General features: G+C 35.0%; 1 protein-coding gene across 4 annotated transcripts in view; it reads right to left on the bottom strand.

The window, feature by feature from the left end:
* TDRP (testis development related protein) overlaps positions 1-22,767 on the bottom strand; it is a 56,019-nt gene extending 33,252 nt beyond the window's left edge. Inside the window, exons 1-2 of one of the 4 annotated variants that reach the window (XM_031951154.1) lie at positions 22,586-22,767; positions 21,590-21,840 (exon numbers count right to left, since the gene is read on the bottom strand). In XM_031951154.1, coding sequence (XP_031807014.1) covers positions 21,590-21,684 — 95 coding nt within the window. In that variant the 5' untranslated portion in view covers positions 21,685-21,840; positions 22,586-22,767. Of the gene's footprint in view, positions 1-21,589; positions 21,841-22,373; positions 22,549-22,585 lie in introns of those variants that run through there. The other 3 variants (XM_031951153.1, XM_031951156.1, XM_031951155.1) reach the window with 3 other exon arrangements.
* Positions 22,768-23,790: the final 1,023 nt, after the last annotated feature.

Here is a 23,790-nt window from a genome sequence, read left to right as displayed (position 1 = left end):
ATGAAATTGGTGGAAATAAATGGCTGCTTTAAAGAAATTTTGCTTTATAGCAAACATTGCTGGAATGTATATCTAAAAAGCTAAAGATGGACATGGCTTCAAAGTATCATTTTGAATAAATTCAGCTTTTGAAAAAAAATAATAAAACATTCTACAAATATTAGTACTCAATGAATAAAAAGAAGTTAACTTGTGACCAAATACAAATGTATCAAGTTCTAGAGGTAAAAGTCAGGTTCTCCTTACCACAAGGCCCCAACTGAGAGTTAAAATACTGAATAAAGTAAATCTAACTTTACTAGTAAATACTAAGTTTGGATATTTTATCTTTGTACATAATGACAAAACTATTGTCATACAACATTTTCCACTAACTCACAAACTAATAGTCATAGATTTTTTTTTAAATATCTAAAATGGAAAAAAAAATAAGGTTACATTCCTTTTGAAAAAGCCCAGCCTATTATGACTTATACTATTCACATAGAATGTAAGATTAAGGGTACTCATTATTTAGTTTTTAATCTTGTATCCTCAGGGCCTACTCAGCATATCATCTGAATATGATAGGCATTTAATAAATACTTGCTAACTAATACTTAGCAAGAATTAACATCTCTTGAACCAGACTATTTTCATGTACTTTCCAACTTCCTTACATTACTTATATTATTTTTGTTTCCAGATAAATAAAAATGAAATGCAAATTGTCAGTCAAGACATATAGTACAGAGGAAAGAGTACTGAATTTGGAGTCACAGGACCCAGGTTAAAATTCCCCTTATGATGTTTACTAGTGTTTGACCTTTGGCAAGCTATTTTACCTCATTTCCTCAGTTTTTTCATTTGTAAAACAAAGTAGTTAAACAAGACAGTCACTGAGATTCCTTCCAATAGTAAACCTATGATCCTATGACATCACATAGGTTTTCAAAATACTATACCATTTTATAAAAATCCTCACTCCCAATAATTATCTTTCTAAATGAAAGGGCAACATTAGTAGTAGTGACATCCTGGGCAAGGAGAATGATAAAAATAAAGTTAAGAGAATTTATTATACTTTGTTTCATCTCCAGTTCACTAAAATTTCAATAAGCTAGAGAGTTTTTAATAGTACTTGACAAATATAAAGCAGTAAAAATTAAATCAGGTGGAATTTTACAAAGAAAAAATTAGCAAATAAACCCAAGGGCACAGAGAGAACAGTACAGAATGCGTGGCCTTGTCTGGCAAGGAAAAAAAAGATTTGAGAATTTTTATTTTTTATGAATGCTGAAACTTTCTCCCACAAGCAGTGTATCACTAAATAGCTGTATGACCCTGAACAAATCACTTCAATTCCTTTTGAGTCTCTGTTTCATCATCTATAAAGTGAGAGAACTGGATAACCAAGATTCTTTAGGGTTCTATGATTTATGACTATTCTAAACTTAACACAGATATGGAAAATATCATATCTATATAATGTGGTATATGAATAAAATGTAATCTTATAGTAATGCAATATATATAATAATTTGTTTCATAATAATGAGAAGTTTGATCTGCAGATCTTGTAATTAAATGATACCAAATAAACTTTTCAACTATATATATGTATCATCTATAACTTTTGGTAGGTTTCAAAGAAATAAAATTCAATTCACAAGCTTGATGATGGCATATATTGTTACTAACTTTTACCAAAAATAGTGTCACTTACTCATTCTGTTTTTTTTTTTTTAACAGGCATCACCTTTGGGGTACCACAGCTGACAAAGCCTTTTAAATTTCTTCTTCACTATTTCTTAGTCTGAACACTTCTCAATGTTTAATAAGACAAAGTTTCTTTAAATAACAAATGGGGTGAAAGACTTCATTTTTAATATACATTATTTAATATACATTATACATAATATATTTAATATATTTTTATACATTTAATAATGTAATTAAATACATAATATATTAATATACATTAGACTCAGGGATGCCATAGAAGAAATTTCCTAAAATTCTTCTGTGATTTACATTTATTTTCAGATTCTGATTTTAAAATTCAAATCGTTTCACTTGTCTTTAAAAAAAAAAAAAACTTTCAAATTGAAATTTTTTTTTAAATTATACTTTTTTATTCATCCCATTTTAAAGTTCAGTTTTCATGCAATTTAACAGACTAGTTTACCCAAATGAGTATAGTTTGGAATGTTTCAAAATTTAGTACACAGAATAATTTTCATCTTAAAAGTTACAAAGTTGGCACAAGTAACTGTCCTTTGAATATATTTTTTGTATCTAGGTAATAGAAATAAAAAACTTAAAAGAAATGCCTATTTTTAAAGTACCTAAAGCAACCTAGCCATAACATTCCTTAGGAACACACAAATAAATGTTCTTTTGTTTAAATAAGTCTGTAAAGTGATTTTAAAAAGGACTAATTTAACAAGTGCATTAAAAGTTCTTTATAAATCTATGCACGAGTGTTACTACTGGGATTATATCCCAAAGAGATTATAAAGAAGGGAAAGGGACCTGTATGTGCACGAATGTTTGTGGCAGCCCTTTTTGTAGTGGCTAGAAACTGGAAACTGAATGGACGTCCATCAGTTGGAGAATGGCTGAATAAATTGTGGTATATGAAAATTATGGAATATTACTGTTCTGTAAGAAATGACCAACAGGATGATTTCAGAAAGGCCTGGAGAGACTTACACGAACTGATGCTGAGTGAAATGAGCAGGACCAGGAGATCATTATATACTTCAACAACAATACTATATGATGACCAGTTCTGATGGAGCAGGCCATCCTCAGCAACGAGATCAACCAAATCATTTCTAATGGAGCAGTAATGAACTGAACTAGCTATGCCCAGAAAAAGAACTCTGGGAGATGACTAAAAACCATTACATTGAATTCCCAATCCCTATATTTATGCACACCTGCATTTTTGATTTCCTTCACAAGCTAATTGTACAATATTTCAGAGTCTGATTCTTTTTGTACAGCAAAATAACGTTTTGGTCATGTATTTATTGTGTATCTAAGTTATATTTTAATATAATTAACATCTACTGGTCATCCTGCCATCTAGGGGAGGGGGTGGGGGGGGTAAGAGGTGAAAAATTGGAACAAGAGGTTTGGCAATTGTTAATGCTGTAAAGTTACCCATGTATATATCCTGTAAATAAAAGGCTATTAAATAAAAAAATAAAAATAAAAATAAAAAAAAAATAAATCTATGCATGTCTAATTTTGACTACAAAATCAGATTTTTAAAAAAATGCAGTTTCATTATGCAGACTCTCCTATAAAACTCAGATAAACAAGGAAAGGAAGCAGAGATGAAAAGAACACTTTGACTTTTGGAAAATCATCTTTTATCAGAAGTCTCAAGAAATTTCAAATAAAATTCAAGTTTCTCAATATATTACTCCTCATTGGTTATTAGTAAGTTAGAATTTAATTATTGGCAAATATTGCTTAAAGCAGTAGGACTAACATTTTGGAAGTAATGAAATCCCTCAAATAAAGTAGATCACTGATAAAAAGAAAGACTACATATATATCAAAATATTTATAATATCACTTTTTTTGTGATAGACAAGCAAAAAAGCAACAAATATTTATTAAGCTCTTGCTATGTGTCAGATAAAGTACTAAGCACTGAGGATATAAAGAGAGTGTAAGTATTCAAATGACTAAATAAAAAGTCCCTATTATGAAAGAGAACTAAAAATGTTTGTCTAGTACTATTCTCTAGTTCAGCATTAAAATACCAACCAGACAATTTCTTCTAGTGTCTCTGTATTCTTTCATTTGGTAAGAAAATCAACTTTCATGCATGATTCTGAGATAACTCAGAATCCTGTCTTTAAGGAGCTTATAATGTAATACGGGAGATAACATGCAAATAAATATATATATGTATTATACATACATATATCAAACACATATAATTATACTGCATAAATCAAATAATATGGCAAGTTATATTATAGGATGAATAGGAAATAATTAACAAGGGAAAGACATTAGAATTAAGAAGAGTTGGGAAAGGCTTCCCATAAGTGAGGGGATTTTGTAATAATTTAAAGGAAGCCTAGTCAGTAAGGCAGAACTGAATAGAGAAAGCATTACAAGAATAGGGAATGGCCAGAATAAATGCCTGAGCCTGGAGATAACATAAAAGGAGGTCAGTGTCACCAAATGGAAGAGTACATGGCAGAGAGTAATAGATGTAAAAAGAATGAAAAGGTAGAAGGGGGCTGGGTTAAGAAGGATTTTGAATACCAAAATGAGCATTTTCTATTTAATCATGAAGACAATATGAAACTAATGAAGCTTATTAAGGACTGCAATGTCATGGCTGAACTTGTGTTTTAGGAAAACTAATTTGGTAGCTAAATGGAGGATGAATTGAAATAAGGAGAGACTTGAAGCAGGCAGACCTACCAGCAGGCTATTGCAATAATCAAGATGTGGGGACTGCTAGGTGGCGCAGTGGATAGAGCCCCAGCCCTGAAGTCAGGCCTCAGACTAAATTCAAATCTGGCCTCAGACACTTAACACTTCCTAGCTGTGTGACCTTAGGCAAGTCACTTAACACCAATTGCCTCAGCACACACACACACACACACACACACACACACACACACACAATAATATTGATAATAATGATAATCAAGATGTGAAGTGATGAGCACCTGAACTGGAATTGTGGCAGTATCAAAGAAAAAAAGGGAGAATATAAGAAAGCTATTGCAGAGGTGAAAACTTTAGACCTTAGAAACAGATTGAATATGGGGAGAAATGGAGGTAAGAGATAGTGAGGAATTGTAGATAATTTCTAGATTGTAAACCTGTCAGACTAGAAGGATGATATTGTCCTCTAATATAAGATGTCTACTGGATAGCCAGTTTAAGATGTCTTAAAGGAAAGCCATACCTGGAAACAAAGTTGATGTCCCTTCAATTGGGGAATGACTAAACAAATGGTAGTATATGAATAAAATGTAATCCTACAGTAATGCAAGAAATATGAAGAATGACATAGATGAACCAATGTATGTGAAATAAGAAGTGTCAAGAAAACAATACACACAGGCTATAACATAACTAAATAACAGAAAATGAATATTGCAAAATTATAAAGGACAAGTATGGACCCAAAGACCTTATGTTTATATGAGAAAAAACCTTCACTTCTCTGCAAAAATGCAATTAATGGGGGATATATACATATGTGGGTATACACACACACAAATATATATACATAAATAGATATATATCACACACACAAACATATATATTTATATGTAACACAAATGTATATAGTGTGGGGGTTTTTTTCAATGTAATTAATGGTGAGTTTTGATTTTTTTCCCCTCTTTTCTTAATTATCTATTAAGTGAATGACTTTCTGAAAGTGGGTAGATAAAGGGAAAACAGCAGACATGTAGGTGATATAAAGACAATAATCAAAAATTTATTTTTAAAAGCAGTATATATGTAAGACTCAGTCAAATGTTTGTCATTAACAAGTAAAAAGTTAAAAGACTTCAAACCATCTTAGCCCTGGATCCACTACTGATTTATATTATAGCTGGGCAGGTACTTTAATCTCTCTAGATTAGGCCTCAGTTTCTCATATGTACTATGAGGAGATTGGGCCACACTAACTCTCTAGTGATAAAATTGCATGTTCTAGAAACCTTACATGGTGAATAGAAATTAACACTTTTTCTAGCACTACTATTTTCTTATACATTTTGCAACATTAATTTTTAAATTTTTTTGGATTTTAACCTATTTTAAAAGAAATGGGAATATTGTTTTTCACAGAAACACCAAACAATAAAAGTATTCTACAATGAGACTTGTATTCAAATGACTAAATAAAAAGTCCCTATTATGAAAGAGAACTAAAAATGTTTGTCTAGTACTATCTCTAGTTCAGCATTAAAATACCAACCAGACAATTTCTTCTAGTGTCTCTGTATTCTTTCATTTGGTAAGAAAATCAACTTTCATGCATGATTCTGAGATAACTCTAAAAGCTATATATAATCTTGGATTTTTTTTCACCTGAGCTACAGGTGTATACATTTCCAAAGAACTTCGGAGCAAAAGGATTGAAAGTTATGGTAAAGACAAGTACAAGGTTTAGAATTGCAAAATGGAAAAGCTATAAGAACCATAGATTAAGATCAGTTAAAGAAATTTAAGAGTTTATATAAATGAATGTTGAACACGACCATCTCTGTCATATGAAGGAGATGATTATAGGAAAGCAGTAAATGGAGGAATTAGGCAGTGAAAATGTTTGAGGCATTAACAATTATGTTGACATATCTTATAGGATAGGAAATTCAGGAACAGATCAAGACTTTGGGCCATACAATGAAATGATTAAAGGAAAAAACTCGTCCCAGAGGTCTATAGAGAGCAAAATCTTGAATGCTTAATAAATATGAATTGAATGAACTCCAAAGAAGAGGTTATTGAGTAATAGTGGTATAAGGAGAATCTGAAAATGGTTAATAGGGAACAAAGAGTATTCCAACTATTCAGTTACAGGAGTGGAAAGGTATGAGTCAAATTTCTGATTAGGGTAGCCAACTAGACCGTATCATCAGGAGATAACTGGGGTCCTCCACTACAAAATGTTTACCTTAAATTTATTTTGTATGCTTAATTATGGATTTATTATTATCTCTTACCACCACCCCCTTACAGAAAGAATAAAAGCTCTTTGAGGAGAGATATGGTTTCATTTTTGTCTTTGCATCTTATGCATCTACTACATAGTAAATGCTTAAAAAATGTTTACCAATGATTGACTATAGATTTTCATATGTCCCATTTCCATGTAACTTGGAATTCTTTCTTTAGTCACAGCAGAGAACCACGCACTCACAAAAACAAAAGATCTCTTCATGCTCAAAGAAGCCTAGGCAAAAGAGGATATGAAGAGAAATGCAAGGATTAATCTACCCTCCTCTACAAGATCTATAATTTGGCATTGAAACAGTAGAGAAATCACTAATTAAATACTAATATTTTCCAACAAAAAAAAAAATCATTCTTAACTACTGGCTCTATCGTATAATTACTTTTTAATTTTAAGGCGGTTTGTTGTAAATGCTAGGCTAGGATGTCTGAATTGCAGAATTATAGAATTTCAAATTTGAAGAGACCTTGAAACCTATCTAGTCCAATATGTACCCAAATAAGCATCCCCATTAAAATGACCTGAAAACTTTATCCATCCTTTAAAGTCCTCTACTACTACTGAAGGAGAATACACCAAACTCCCTAGTTAGACTGTTCCAGTTTTTGATAACTCTGATTATTAGGAAATATTTTCTTATATCAAAGCTTTGTAATTTTTAAACATAATTTCTTATTTTTTTCTCTAAAGTCAGAGATTAAGTTTAAACCCTAGTCCGAATTTTCTTTTCTCCAATGTAAAGACCTCCAGTTCCTTCATCCATCATTATATGTAATTTCATGACCCTTCACCATTTTTGTTATCCTTCTTTCAATATTTTTAAGTCTTATCTAGGTGAGGTAGGAAACAGTGAATTAGGCCTGGAGTCAGGAACCTAAAGTTCAAATCCTGCCTCAGACAATTGGTAGCAACTGGGAAAATCTTTTACCCTCTGCTTCAATTTCCTCATCTATAAAATAGGGATAACAGCACTCCAGAGTTGTGAAAATAAAATGAAATATTTGTACAGTATTTGCAAAATTTAAAGCAATGTACAATGCTAGATGGTGGCAGTGGTAGCAGTAGTATAAGTAGCAGAAATAGTATTGCTAGTATTCTTCCTAAACTGTTACTCTCAGAAATAAATATAATGCTTAATCAGAGCAGAGTACTATGAGACTATAACTTCAGTACATAATGCTTCTCTTGCTGGAGTCTAATACTATATCAGAGTTGACTCATATTATACTTGCAATCCACTAAAACCTATTAGGTCTTTTTTAGATTAACTGTAGTCTAGCTGCAATCTCTATCTTGTACTCAAGAAGCTATAATATGTATAAACAAAGCACTTTTAATCATTTCAGAACTAATATGTCCTGACAAGCACAGGATAGGTGCTCAACAAATAGTTGTGAACATGAAGTGGCAGCAGTCAGTAGCTGTATCACTTTGGTCCTGCAATCAGATGGTTTCTTTTAGCAGTGTCTGATAAAAGCCAGGGAGGGCCACACTCAGCAACTAAGTATCTGGTCTCTTTCCTTAACACTTCTCTGATCTCCCTTTTCCTTTTTCTTTGGTAGTTAGATGCTACAGTAGATGCAGCATTGGGAGGCAAAAAAATTCAAGTTAACATCCTTTCTCTGACATTTACCAGCTGTGGTTCGATCAAGTCACTTAATCTCTCTAGTCATCAGTTTCTTTATCTGTAAATAAGTGAGGGGCGAGAGTGTGGGATTGATAACCTCTACAATCCCTGCCATCTCAGTCTTTAGTCCTATCATTCCTCCATGTTACATTTCTTCTTATTCCCTCTTCCAACTTATTTTCTTCCTATCATTAACATTACACATATGGAATATTTTCCATTATTGCTATGGGGTGAGAGACAGGAATCTTCTGAGTAATTCTATTTTCTAGTAACTTTAATATTTTAGATGTAGGTCATAATTAAGAAGGAAAAGAGGCACAGGAAAGAAACCGAAGAAACTAGAGAAGATTAAGACACACACACACACACACACACACACAAATGCTGAATAAAGATACATGAAAAAACAAGAAGCAAAGAAAGCACAGAATACAAAAGGAAAGGCGGGTATGAGGGACAAATTATCTGGTTGAGTTTTTTTTGGTTCTGCTACCAATAACTATTCTATGTTCACCATCTTAGTTCACATTAATTATTTCTCAATATAGATTACCAAAATAACTATGGGTCATGGCCCTATATGGAGCCTATTAATTCAGTGTAGGAATTGTAAAATTGATTTATTATGAGTAAATGTGTGATTTGCATACCTACTTTATACACCCATATACCAAGTCATGCAAAAATTTCTGGGGTGAAAAGGAATCATGAGTGGAAAAATTTTAAACAGCCCTGTTCTAAATGAACTCCTTGATTTTTATGTCCTCCAATTCAATCTATAGATTTTCTAATATTTCTAACATATATATCCTTGATCAAAAATCTTCAAGTTGATACATACTGCCCACTGCTACTCTGTTCTAATTTAGAGCCTTTCATAATAGTGGTCCCAAACTACCTACTTTGTATTACTCTCTTTCAGTAGCTCTACTGCTCTAAGCAAACTCATTTCCCAAATCAGCCTGCCCTTTCCTGCTTCCTTGACTTTAAAGAAGATACCCCATTAAAATTGGCTCAGATGCCAAGTGATATTTCCTTCCTCAGAGCTTTCATTGCACTTACTACTCTTCCTACATATTTATGTTCTGATTTATACTATTTATCTATTTCCCCAACTAGATAGTAATATCCTTTATGAATTTTACTCATTTGCACATACCCCCACCAAGTCAAAAGCAGAACAAGAAATAATTTATACTAATTAATTTCTATGGCTCTTTTTCCAACTGTAAATGCCATGATATAATCAATTTTCTTAGAATAATAAAAACAACTGAGTGGTAAAGGTTGTCAAAAGTTGTACATTCAATGAAAGGAAAGAACACTGTTACCTGAAGTGACCAAAGATCAAGTAGATTATTTGACTTATTTTAGGATTATAGATTTGGAGTTGGAAAGGATCAAAGTCATCAAGTCTAATGCTTTCATTTTACAAATACAAAAACTAAGACCCACAGGGAATCAAGTGATTGTCCAGGATTGCAAAGCCAATAATTAGAATGGGAAACAAATCAGGACTTCCCAACACCAAGTCAAATACTATCCACTATACCACAGTGGGTCAAGAGGCATGAAAAAGGGTAGTGAATTAGGAATCTAATTCAAATGACATTTACTGACTACCTATTATATGTAAACAGCACTGTAATACTAGGCAGCAGGAATGGTATAATATTTATATAACACTGAGAACTAGGGAGTGCACACAGGACTAAATGAATGAGTATAGAAAGATAGACTGGAACCAGACTATGGAGGAATATGAATGTTAAATAATAATTTCCAAGTAGGGAAATAACATAATCAAAGCAGCATTTTAGGAGCATTATGTGAAGGCTCCACATAGCTGCAAATTGATTTTCCTTAAGTTCAGGCCTGATCCTATACTCAATAAACTCTAGTTTAGTTTCTCTAAGTTCTCTAAACTCTAGTAGTTTTTTACTACCTCTGGTATCAAGTACATATTTATTAGTTTGGCATTTTATGTCCTTTATAACCTGGCTCCAACCTCCCTTTCTAGTTTTATATATTACTCCCCCTCATTTACCCTGCAGTCTAGCTAAATTACTTCTTCAACCAGAGTAGTCCACTACCTTTGCAATGGCTATTTATTCTTCATGCTTACAATGAACTTCTTCCTCATTTGTACTCTAAGGATCCTTAATTTTCTATAAAGCTTAGTCAAGTATCACCTACATAAAGCCTTTCCTGATCTTCATATCTGCTAAAAAATTATCTTGTGTCCATTTTGTTTATATTAATCTCCCTGAAAATAGAAGAATTTCTAATTCTATTATTCTACAAACTCCCTTTCACTTATTAATAAAAAGGAATTGTGAGACAATAAGATTTTCTCCTGTTGCCCCAACTAAAACCTGGGAATAGAAGTAAAATATTTGATTTTTTAAAAATCTAGTGAATACACTTTCTATAAAAATTGTTATAAAAATACTTAAGAATGTCATTTAATGTAGTTCACTCCACCTTCCTTCTCCAGAAGTGGCCCTCTTCTGTGCAAAAGCCACAATCCTATTGACCCATATGACCTTGAATCAGCCCTTTCAGAACCTTGCTCCAAATAGGACTAAGCACAGATCTCACTATCAAAACAGGGGGGGGAAGAGGAAGGAGGAGGAAAGGAAAGGTTGGGAGTACAAGTGGGGGATGAAAGAGGGAGCAAATGAAGGATGGCTCGGTCCTAGCATGTGCCCTAGCATGTACTGTGTTCCAAACCATCCCTCTGACTATTAACCACAAAGAGAGGTAGTAACTGAGGTGGGGAGCATACCATGCCTTAAATTCTCATCATTTTAGCTCCAGAACAGTAACTGAGAAAACCTGGCCAAGGCACCAGAGCCCCAATCCAAATGGAGAGTATTATATTACTACCTCCTTCATATACTCTGTTCTATAAAAATCATTCCCATATTTTTATTTCTATATGTAATTTTTCTTCTCAAGTTATATTTTCAAAGGCCTGATGGACATCATTTAGATCACCTAGATGTACTTACTACAGGTACTTAAATTCAACGTCCAAAGCCAGAGATCATCTTTAGCCTTAAACTCATATTAATTAGTCTCTATTTTAATTTTAATTACCCTATCTCTATCAGGGCACCACCATTCTCCAACTAACTGAAGCATTCTGTTATCTTTGATTCAATGATCTTCCCTCTGACATCTAAATAGTTACCATGGCTTATAGATTCTATCTCCAAAATGTCTCAACTGTTACCTTCTTTCCATTTCCAATGTCACCACAATAATAATTCAAGTCCTTCCTACTTCTTCTCAGCACTATTCCAATAAGTCTTTCCACCTCCAGGCTAATCCCTTGTCTCTGTATTTCATTCTAAAATTTGTTGCCAATTTAATCTTCTTAATGCAGAGTTCTGATCATATCATTCACTGAAAACAGTTCAATAGCTCCCAACTTAAAGTATGAAATCTTAGCCTAGCATTTAAAACTTTTATAAAATCAATCAAAAAGTATTTATTAAGTACCTACTAGGCCCTGTGCTATGCAATGGAAATATAATAAATGAAACAATTCCTACCAGCAAGCAGCTTAAATTCTGATATAGGGGAAATAAGTACATAGAAAAATATAAATCAAATATTTGTAAAGAAAATAAGAACAAAGTAGTTTGAGAGGGAGAACATATAAATTGCTTCTTAAAGGGAGAAAGAGATTCAATAAAGCAGAGGCAACAAGGGAAGTACACTCCATGCATGAGAGATGGTCAAAGCAAAAGCATAAGAGATGGAATATTGTGTGTGAGTAACAGAGCTCATTTTGTCTAGAATGCAGACTTGAATACAAGGAAACATTATGCAATAAGCCTGGAAACCAGAAGCCACTTAATAAATGTTTGTTGACTGACTGGAAAGTTATATTAGCACAAGTTTGTAGAGGTCTTTAAAAACCAAACACAAGAGTTTCTATTTGATCCTAAAGGTAATATCCTATCAATATACAGCAAGTTGTTTATGTTATCTATATATCTACACTTCTATAATGACATAGAAATATGTAAAGATATAAATGTGAGTCATCAGAATAAAAATTATATTAACCATAGTAATAGATAAGATCCCTGAGAAAGTAGAGAGAACAGTAAGAGGACTTCACTCACATTTAAGGTACTTCAACAGAAAAATGATCCAGCAAAAGATACTGGGAAGGAGCAAAGCAGAATGATGAAAGAGTGCTGTCACAAAAACTCAATGGAGAGGTATATAGAAAGAGATGGTGATAAAGAACAGACAAGTCAAGAAGGATGAGAGTTCAAAAAAGTCCATCAAATTTTGCCATTAAGGGATCATTGGTAACTTTGAAGAGAGCAGCATCAGTTAAGTGATGAAATTAGAAGCCAGAATTCAAAGGATTAACAATAAGTGAAAGAAGAGGATTTATTTGGAGGCAGCTTCTAGGAATGTAGCTGAAAAACATAGTGAAGATACAGGTTTTAATGAGTGTTTTTGTTAAGGATGGAGGAGAGTTGAACATATTTGAAGTTCATAAAGAACTAGTAGATAGGAATAAGGAGGCAGAGCTGAGGAAGAGAGGGAAGGAGGAAGGATTGATTGAAGTTGCAATCTACTAAAAAAGACAGGAGAGGATGGGATCAAGAGCACAGTTATAGGGATTAGCCAGGACAAAGAGAAAGATTATCTCACTGTGAGAGGAAAAAGGGAAAGGAAGAGTTATTGGTGATATCTAAAAGATTTTGAGATTTAAAAAAAAAAAAAAAAAAAAAAGGAACTTCATTTTAAACAATCTCAGTTTTCCTCAAAGCAAGATCTTCAATTAAGAAGAGGGCAAGCAAAATATGAATCGAAATTTAGAAAGGATTTCCTGTGAAACAAAATAGGGAATTAGGAAGTTATATAAATAAGAGAACTGACTTTCTGTAGAGAGGGTCCAGTTGAATAAGTTGTATGACTTTCTTTAGCTCCTTTTAGGAACAAAAATAGGAGCAGAAGGACACAGATGATAGCAGTAATCCAGGACTGAGGTTTGCTGAGTTGTGAAAGGACATCACTAAGGATTCAAAAGGGGGATAGGGAATCACAAGTAGTGAATGGTATACAATTGAATTGGTTAATGATAGGATCAATATTAATAAGTAAAGAAAGTGAATGAAGTCGGAGCAAAGGTAATGGCCTAAAGAAAGTACTTTATGGTAAAAGAACTAGCAATTTCAGTAAGTCTGAAAAATAGGTTTAGAAGGCAGAGAGAGGAAATGATGAGATTATAATCCAACAGAGAAATGTAAGTATTTTAAATTAGAGAAATGAAACACACTTTTGGGTAATAGTAAGATCCAGCATATGACAATCCCTGAATGGAATAAATGTTAAAGGATTTAAAAGGAATAAGAATTTGGAAGTTTTGGGAGTTAGAGGAAGAATCAATCTAACTATTGAAAAACTCTTAGTATAAGGTGAGGAACAGAAGAGAGGAAGATGAGAGAGATGCTAAAATTCTTGAGAAAAAAGAATGATCTGGAAACTTGCATATGAATATTCTTAATTCCGTGAACTTCAAAGAAAGAGCAGTTGCTAGGTGATGGTGACAAATCAAAAGTATGAAAGTGGCAGAGTGAGATATAAGTATTCTGACACCCCCTCCAGGACGAATGTTAAGAGAGGGGTGTGTGTATGTGGGTATGTGGGTGTGTGGGTGGGTGGGTGTGGGTGTGTGTGTGAAAATGGGTGAAGATACAGTAAGTAATAAAGAGGAGGATTGGGGATATAGCATGGTCAGGGGCAAAACAAGTCGCAAGGAAGAAACACAAATAGAAAGAATGTAAAAAAAAGTCAAGGGCCAACATAGATACTTGCTTACTTTTTTTTTTAATACACACAAAATGTAAAATATTACTTTCATACCTTAATATATTATTCCAAAAATTTTTGCTCACATCATTCTTTTCAATTAGAAAATTTTTCTTCCATCCTATTGAAAGTCAATTCAAGAAACATTTAATAAGCATTTTCCATGTGCCAGGCATTGTACTAAGTGTAGTTAATAGAAATATAAGCAAGAGAAAGCCAGTCCCTGCCTTCAAGAAAATCATATTTTTAATAAGGAAAGACAACACATAAAAAAAGAAACTGGGAGAGGGACAGCCAAAAAGTGAAGAATGGGCCTAAAAGAGGAATGAAGGAATGAACAAAGCAAGCCTACAGATTGACAAGGTTGCTATATACTGATGGAGAAAGAAAGAAGTTCAGAAAGTCAAATGCGGAGCTCAGAAATCCTACGTCTCCCTTAAGATAAAATTCAAATGACATCTCTGCTATGTTCATGAAGGATCTTTTCACGCAGTTTCTTATAAAATAATCCCAAGTATCCATAATAAAAAGAGAAAAAGGGAAGAGCCTAACCTATACTATTAAATAGCTCATCTCCAATTTCATGCACAGTATTTGTATGAAAAAATAAAAAAATCACAGCACATAGAAAGTTTAAATTGGTAACACCATGGGAAACTTAGATATACTCAGTTTTCATTTAATGAGAAATCATTTTTATTGAATTCTTTGCAAGTTCAATTTCTAACAGGTTAAGATTAGTCCAGTTGGTTTGGAGTTAGTTATCTTAAGTTTTATTAATCTTGTGAATAATACATATGATCTTATGCATGCTGGGTAAGTAAAATTTACATTAAACAAAATTACTTATGAATTTTTATCTACATCCAAAATTTCAGAGCATACATAGCAGAATCTGTGACAAAATTGTTTGCCAATAAATAGTTTTTGAAAACCAATAATCTAGATGTTGATCCTATGCAGGCAACTGAGGAAAAAAAAGTAATGTCTATTCCAAAAGATGAACCTGGAGACCTCAATGAAGCTTACGTTAGGATGTATGAGTAAATTAAAAGAAGTAAAAAGATTGTGGAGCATATGTTATTTGAATTAATACCTGTATTTTAGTCCTAGCTTTAGTTCTATAGCTATATCTATATGGCTTCACTTTGCTGGACTTCAGTTTTCTCATCCATAAAATGAGTTTTCATGTTGGATAACACATACATATAGAATACACACACATGTATATTTGGAAGGGGGAAGATTGCCTCCTGTTCCTATTGAGATGCTCAATCTTCCTCCTCCCAAATCAACAAGAATGTCCAAAATACATATATAATCAGAAATGTAATTCCTGCATATCAAATGTAAATGCATACCTGCATACTGATTCTCCTTTGTAGTCTCTAGAACCCATGGGAAAAAGTAAAACAGGGATAGCTAGATGATGCAGTAGACAGAACCAACTCTGAAGTCAGGAAGCCTGGGACGTTTAAATCAGACCTGAGACACTTAATACTTACTAGCTGTATGACCAAGGCAAGTCACTTAAACCCCAATTTGCCTCACAAAAAAAAAAAAAAAAAAAAAAGTAAAACAGGATTATATTGGATGCTAATACATAAAATTCTCAAAATGTAACAATGGAATATATCTGTTAGGAATAGGTATTTATTGGGGATAGGTATCCCATGCAATAAAATCTCACTAATTCATACTAAATGGAATAAGATCAACCTACACTACAGAAAATTTTTGAAGTAATTCATTTTTAAAACTATTTCAAGGCCAGAGTAACAGTTTAAAAGGTATTTATTTCCTCATAGAATTCTTGGTAGATAAGCTTCACTATTATCTAGATAATTTATAATTAGTGATTGTTAATACAAATAATAAAGTTATTTAAAATCTTTAAAATAGTTATTCATCAAATTTTAGGACTGGAAGGGACCTTAGACTGAGTAACCAAGAAGAGCAGTGGATAGAATACTAACCTAGAATCAGGAAGACTTATCATCTTCCTGAGTTCACAGCTGGCCTCAGATATTTACTAGTTGTGTGACCCTGGGCAAATCATCTAACTCTGTTTGCCTCAGTTTCCTCATCTGTAAAATAAGCCAAAGAAAGAAATAGCAAACCCATTTCAGTTATCTATACCAAGAATATCAAATAGGGTCATGAAGAATTGGACATGACTGATTACCCTATCTAAAAACTCATTTTATAGATGAGAACACCACTTCTGAAGTCCAACAAGTGAAGCCATATTGCTATAAAACTAAACAGGACTGAAACACATATACTCCAGAATCTTTTTATTTTTTTGTTTGTTTTAATTGTTTATAAACTTGTTCCTCCTCTATAGCATTCAAAGCAAATTTCAGCCTATCTGAGTTTATGTTAGAGACTGAATTATAGTTTTACTATCCTGTGACTTACTTTAGTTCTGATTAACAAATAACCTGAAATATCACCCCCCCCCAATACCTTCAGGGCATATCAAAAGTTCTTTTTAATAAGTGTCTATCTAAAGATTAATTGTAAATATTCACAAGCATTAGTTAAATTGACATTGACCGTGTACCTATTGCTTTCTTAAAGATCAGAAAATATTTTTTTTTTAAAAATCAAAGGACAGTGATTCAAATTTAAAGATTTAAAAGCCTATTAAAACGTTCTGAAATTGATTCGTTTTAATTTATATGCTGTTGTCCAACCTTCCCCACCACCAGTTCTCATTAAACAACTTAAAATTTTTAAAGGTTCACATTTCACATTCACTTCTGTTCAACACTAAATCACTTTCTTGCTTTATAAAATAAATAACCATCCTTGAAAAGTCAGTTCAAAAAGTTAAGCATAACAGATTTTATTTCAAACTTAAGTGCATTTCTAGCATAGACTACTTAGCAGGGGGAAAGGAGAGTTATGATGAAGAACTATTTGAAAATTAAGTAGAAATGTAAATTATACACATTTACTTTCTTTTTTTGGTCTGATTTCTCTAGTACAGAAAGAGAATTGTATAAATGTTTTTATATATTGGATTTAACATATTTTAACATGTTAAATTGCTTGCCATCTAGAGGAAGGGGTAGAGGAAAGAAGGAGAAAATCTGAAATGCAAGGGTCAATGCCATCAAATTATCCATGCGTGTTTTGAAAATAAAAAGCTTTATTAAAAAAAAAATAGAAAGTGATCACTTTATTAAGACACTAGAGAACCTGTCATACTGTAAAAGGTTATTTCAGTCTTAGGTATAATTCTTTATCAAACTTAAAATTTTGTGGGCAGAGATTTCATGTTTGAATTCCAATATTTAAAGAATTTGGTGTTGTGATAAAGATTAAGATTTTTGGAAGAGTTGACAATACTAAATTTAGTGTATGACTAACCTATCAAAATTAGTAGATATTTTCCTCCTCATCTCTGTCAGCATAAAAAACATGAAAATTTTTCCCCACAGTTACCTTATAGGTAGTTTTAATAATATGACCCAGATATTTCAAATTATTTAAATGAAATCTTAATGTTTTAATAATACATAGAATACTGACAAGCTCTTTTAAAAATTAAAGAATCTTTAAGATGATGGGAGAAATAGGAAAATGACATGAATTATGATAAAGCTTAGGATTTTCCATTTGGTATTTGGTCATTTCAGCTACATGTGACTCCATTTGGGGTTTTCTTGGCAAAGATATTGGAGTGGTTTGCCATTTCCTTCTTTAGCTCATTTTACAGATAAGACAGAGGCAAATAGGGTTTTTTCTGAGTAAGGTTCTGAGGCCACATCTGAAAGCAAGAAGATGAGTCTTCCTAACTTCAGGCCTAGTACTCTTTTCACTATGCTCCCTAGCAGCCTTGGGCTTTTCCATAATTTATTCAAAATGAAATACTGGTAATTTTTTTTTGTCCTTGAAAAATAGAAGCATAAAAATGTAATAAGATTAAAGTATCAGTTATTTCCAGAATCTGAGGCTGTGAGAGGTAATGAACATAAGAGGCAGGTGAATCCAAGTTCTCCAATTATCAGGACTGCATTTCCTATTGTCTTACCCATGTCCTGTGTGAATCTCCTTTCCCATTTCATTTGGGAATTTCATTGGCTCACAAGGATTCAGTTATTATTTCTATGCTGATTCTCAGACCTATTTCCAACAATTACTTCTTTTCTAACCTCTAACATCTTACAGTCTCATATCTCTATTAAATATTTCAAACTAATATACTATAAACATCTCAAATTCAACATATCTAAAACTAAATTTTACGTCCCATGCACTCCAACAAACCCTTGCCTTTTCCTAATTTTTTTTTTTTATTAGTATCAAAGGAAGTGCCATCCTACATGAATCCCTGGAACATATCTCCTTCTTTGACATTGCAACCACCCCTAGTGCAGCCTATCATCGCCTTAAGCCTCAACTTTGCAGTTTGCAGTAGAGCTTTCTGGTTGATCTCCATGTCACAAGTCTTTCCCCATACCAATCCATCCTCCACTTAACTATCAAACAGAACTGATCTTCCTAAAACATGGGTCTGATCTTGTTATCTCATTACTCAATCAATACCAGTGACCACCCCATTGCCTCTAAGAGCAAACGTAAAACATTCTGTTCAGCTTTTCAAATCCTTCATAACTTGGTACCTTCTTACTTTTTCAATCCTTATACTTTACTCCTCTGCAAATTTGGCCCCCTTGGTGTTCCTCTTAAAACAAGACATTCCATCTCCTCATTGTACAATTTTATTGGTTGTCTCTCATGCTTAGAATTCTCTTTCCTCAATTAGGTTCCATCAACTCCAGGTAAAATCTTATGTTCTACAAGTTCACCTTAATGCAAGTCTCTATCCTCAGCAATTATCTCCAACACAGTCTATCTATATCTTATTTGTATGTAGCTGTTCTCCACCATTAGATTGTAAATTCTTTGACAGTAGAGATTATTGTTTGTCTTTCTTTGTATCCCCAGTGTTTAGTGCAGTGTTTGGGACATGCCAGGCACTTAATAATTGTTCAATTGATTTACTCCAAAGACAATGTTCAACTGTTCATTCTTTATGATTCTTAAAGAAAAAAAAAAGGCATAAAATCCCACTGGATATTTAACCTAGTGAGCTATATAAAATAGAAATTAATTGAGATGGTGCAGTGTTTGGGACATGCCAGGCACTTAATAATTGTTAATTTGACTTACTCCAAAGTCAATGTTCAACTGTTCATTCTTTATGATTCTTAAAGAAAAAAAAAGACATAAAATCTCACTGGATATTTAACCTAGTGAGCTATATAAAATAGAAATTAATTGAGATGGAAAGGTAGAAAGGAGCTGTGAAAAGAACTCCTGTGGGAAACTTTCTACTGAAAAAAACAGTTTAAGCAGGATTCTACATTTTAACATCAATGCCTTTGTGGTCTTCAGTACACAAGTATATATTTTTCTCTTATGCTTATTTTACAAAATAAAGCTTATTTTAAAAAAAGAAATTCTTGTAAACCAAATATCTATTAAAACTTAAAATTCATCAATATCTGTATTTCAATAATTTCTTAATCAATAAACATTTGCTTATTGTTTTCTTGAGTCAAACTTTTCTTTATTACACCAACATTCAATGTAAATGCAGCATGACTGGAACAAAATTTAAGATGAAAATGTTCTCTCAACATTTTATTTAAAGAAATTTGTACCATGAAGTACAGTAAATTTATGATAGAAAAGAGTAATAATGAAAAAGGAGTCATTCCCATTTATAAAGTGCTTCTCAAAGCAAACATAAGGACAAGTACAATTTGAAAATACTAAATGAACATATTGTTAAAGGACACAAATCATATACTATTAACATCATTTACCTTTCTTCCCCAGTTTATTAAAATGATATTTAAAAGAAAATAAACAATATCCAAACCTGTTATTTCATACAATTAAAATCTGCAAACTTACACACTAGATCTGGCCTCAGGTTCTGATAATCTGACCATTCCAAATTGTGCAAATTAGATAGAAAAGAAACTTAAAACTATAGTTATTTTAAGGTCAGATATCTGCCTGATTATGCTTAGAGTTTAAATATAATGAAAGGAAAAGTTTAAAAAATTAGGCAAGGTTTAGAAAAACAGACAATTGAGTATAGCATGGGTATTCAGGAAACATTAAATCAGAAAATGCCTCCAGCACTTTATTTAGGCAGATTCTTTATAGATAATTTGTGGAACAACAATGTACAAGATGAGAATATCTATGCATGGATTTTGATCTGCCCCTGAAAGATATTTCAGGAAAAAAAGAAAAAAAAAACTTTTTCATAAGTTATATATCTAACTCTACTATTCCTAATTATGTTATGCTAGAATTTTTCTCCATGTTTGGGGGGAAAAAAAAAAAACTACTCACTACTCTTAGGAAAGATTTCTTTCCTAAAGATTATTTTTTTTTGTTCTGATTTTCTTTTTGATCCAAACCTGGACCTGTGATTTCAATGGACTAGGGAGCTCCAAATAAAGAAAACTCCCCTAATCAAAGTAGATCTTCTGCACTTCTGCAATTTAGGGGCTAAGGAGAAGTGCCCAGGGCATTGGGGGGGGTTGTTTGTCTAACCCGACGTCAAACAGAAACTTCAGAGTCACCAAAGAAACTTGTCCCAATAGCGCAGACTCTGAGGTTACTACTTCCCTAGTCAATAAGGCAGGATTCTCTTCACCTTTTAGCTTAACTGCATTATATTCTATAGGATCACAGGATTTGGATCTGGAAAGAAACTTAAGAGATCAACTAGTCAAACCCCTTCATTTTATAGGTGAGGAAATTACATTATGTAGACTTCCTTGGCAGTGGGATTGTTTTAGGCATAACAAATTATTAAAGGTAGAAAGCATTCATTAAGCGCTTCAATAAAAACATTATTTAACGCAGTTTCAGAGTCTATGCCGTACGAAGAGCAGCAGTATTAGGAGTAATTACAAAGTCATCGGGGGAAAGGCTTACTTAGTTAAACTAAATCCTCCTCTCCTCCAACTCTCCCTACAACAAGGGATAATCCCTAAAGAGGCAGGTATCAAATTTAGGAAATTATAGGCTTTTAGGAGCAGGGGCCTCAGGAATCATCCGAGTCCAAACAGATTAGTACAGAGGAGAAAACTGAGGTCTAGGGTGGTTTTAAAAAAAAAAAAAAAAAGTGTGATGTCCAAGGTCGGGCAAACACAACTCTAAGATTAGCCGCAGAACTAAGGTTCAAACGCCAAGTCCAAAGCTCTCTCCCGGGTAACCACGGGGGTTCGTAGGCTCTGCTCTCACTCCCAGGGGCGGCGGGGAAAGAGTCAACGGCCGATAATGCGGCTTGCCCCCCACCCCTACGGGCAGACACGCATTGAATGCCGAGGGCTTCACTCGGTTCCCCCACCCCTCCGTACCTGCGAAGAGGCGGCTGCTGAGGCAGCCGCAGGCGGCGGCGGCGGCGGCAGCGCTTTTCCTTCTCCCCGGCTCTCCTCTTCCTCGGGGGAATCATCCAGAAGCACTTTGCTCTTGTTCAGTTTCCACATGCTACAGTAGGGTTGGGGGCGTTCTCTTCCCCACCCCTCTTTTTAAAAAAAAAAAAAAAACTTGCCGGATTTCGGTCGACGTGACTGGTTGAAGACCTATAATATTTTTTTTTTTATGATTTCTGTCCCAAGACAAGGAGAAAAAAAAGAGAGACAAACTTAAGTAGCGAATACTAACGGGGGGCGGAGGCGGGGCGGGAGGGGGCGGCGCCCCCCAACCATGCCGCCTTGTCACACCGCGGCCCCCTCCCACTATTCCTCCAGTGAGCCCCGGCCCCAACTCGAACCCTGACTTGGGCCAATCCCTCAGGCGAGCTCTCTTCAGCTTGAGAAGGCGGTATTCGCCCATCCAGGGGTCATGACTTGAAGGTGTGCTTCCCTCAACAACACCCGAGGCTGCCTCAGTCCCATCTCCCTCAGAATTTACCCTTCACCCTCAGGGCCGACCCAACTTTGTCCTCCTCAGGCCTGAGGCCGCCTCCGCGCACTCCCTCAGTCTAGCCTCCCCCTCCCCCGCTCCCGGAGTCGCCTCCGTCCGGTCCCCGCGGCCCTCCACCACCGCCCCCCTCCCCAGGCCACCTCAGCTTCCGACTCCCTTGGGCCCCAGGGCCGCCTCAGTGGCTTCCCCTTGGCCCCGCGAGAGCCGCCTTCTCACCAGTGAGGGGCCCCCACCCCCGGCCAGAGCCCAGAGCTGAAGCAGAAGCCGGAGCCACGGGAGCCGCTGCCGCCGGCCGGGGGGCTCGGCCATGTTAGTTTCAAGCAAGCTGCAGCGCGCCGGGTGCCGGGGGGAGGGGAGGGGGGAGGGAGCAGGGAAGGGGGAGGGAGGAGAGGAGCCGCTTCCCAAGGAGAGACGGGCTTTACGGTTACCACGGCAACCGGTGCCCCGGCCTAGACCGAGAGCGGAGAAGCGGCACAGCAGCTGGCCACTGAGCGGGCGAGCTGCTCGTCCTTTGCGCATACTCAGTGCGAGTTTCTCCCTCTCTTCTTAGGAGGTTCGGGGGTGCTGCGTCGGGAGTGCGGGCTTTGGAGGGAGGTGGTCCAGGTTCGAACTGTGTGCCTGCGCGCGTGAGACCTTGGGCAAGCCCCAAGGACGGCAGAGCTCCCGAGTTCTCTTCCAGCCCCGACCCTGTCACGTCCCTTCCGTAAGGGAGAATTGGGAAGAGCGGCCTTGGGAAGTCATCCCGCCGTTTACTGAGAGGTTACCCAGGTTTCACCAGACTGGTCCCTACCTCAGCCTGGTCTCCAACGCCCGCCACCGGGCTCGTCCCTCGTAGCAACAAAAATGCTCCGAGGCATGCGCCGTGTTTTGGCTTTACTTAAAAGCCCCAAACTGTTCTATTGTGAAAAGTAAAGGAGGTGAAGAATGGAGGAAAGCAGCGAAAAATGCCCTGGGGTGATTAGCGGTTGTTCCTCGCTGCAAGGGAAAGTTTCCAAACAGACAAAACAACGAAGATCGATCGTAGAATTTTCTTCTTCCTTAAAAGAAGGAGTTTTCTTTTAAATCAAGGAATTGTGTCCTTTTATACTTGGGTGGAAAACAAAGCTTAAGAGCAAAGGAACTTTCATCCGACCCTGTATAATCTCATTAGTCAAAACCATACATGAGCAATTAAGCCCCCTTGAGCAGTTTGTACAGATATTATGCCCATTTGATAGGTGAGGGAAATAGGCTTGGCGACTGAACCAGCACCAGTATTTTACCAGCGTGCACCCGATAGGAAAAAGAGGTAGGTTGGGGGTGGGGAATATCTTGAATTTCTAGCGTCTTAAATGTATGTTTTGGGATGAAAAAAAAAAAAAAAAAAAAACAATCATACTCATCTGGGTCATACTAAATATACACTCTACTTTAAAATGCTTACCAGCCATTTTTGCATATATTGAGCACTTACCTGTTTAAGACACTGTGAAAATTAAAAAGTACAAGAAAAATGCTAGGAAAGCTACAGAAATAATCTAATAGCATTGTGCAAAGTGATTTATCCAGGAGGCGGGGAGGAGCTTCAGGAGCGACTATTATAATTTTAGCCTGAAATGGTAGCTGTGGGCCTGGAAAGAATATAAAACATTAC

The sequence above is a fragment of the Sarcophilus harrisii genome, chromosome 2 (assembly GCF_902635505.1).
Source record: "Sarcophilus harrisii chromosome 2, mSarHar1.11, whole genome shotgun sequence".
Classification (NCBI taxonomy): Eukaryota; Metazoa; Chordata; class Mammalia; order Dasyuromorphia; family Dasyuridae; genus Sarcophilus; species Sarcophilus harrisii.
This window is presented reverse-complemented; position numbering and strand designations above follow the sequence as displayed.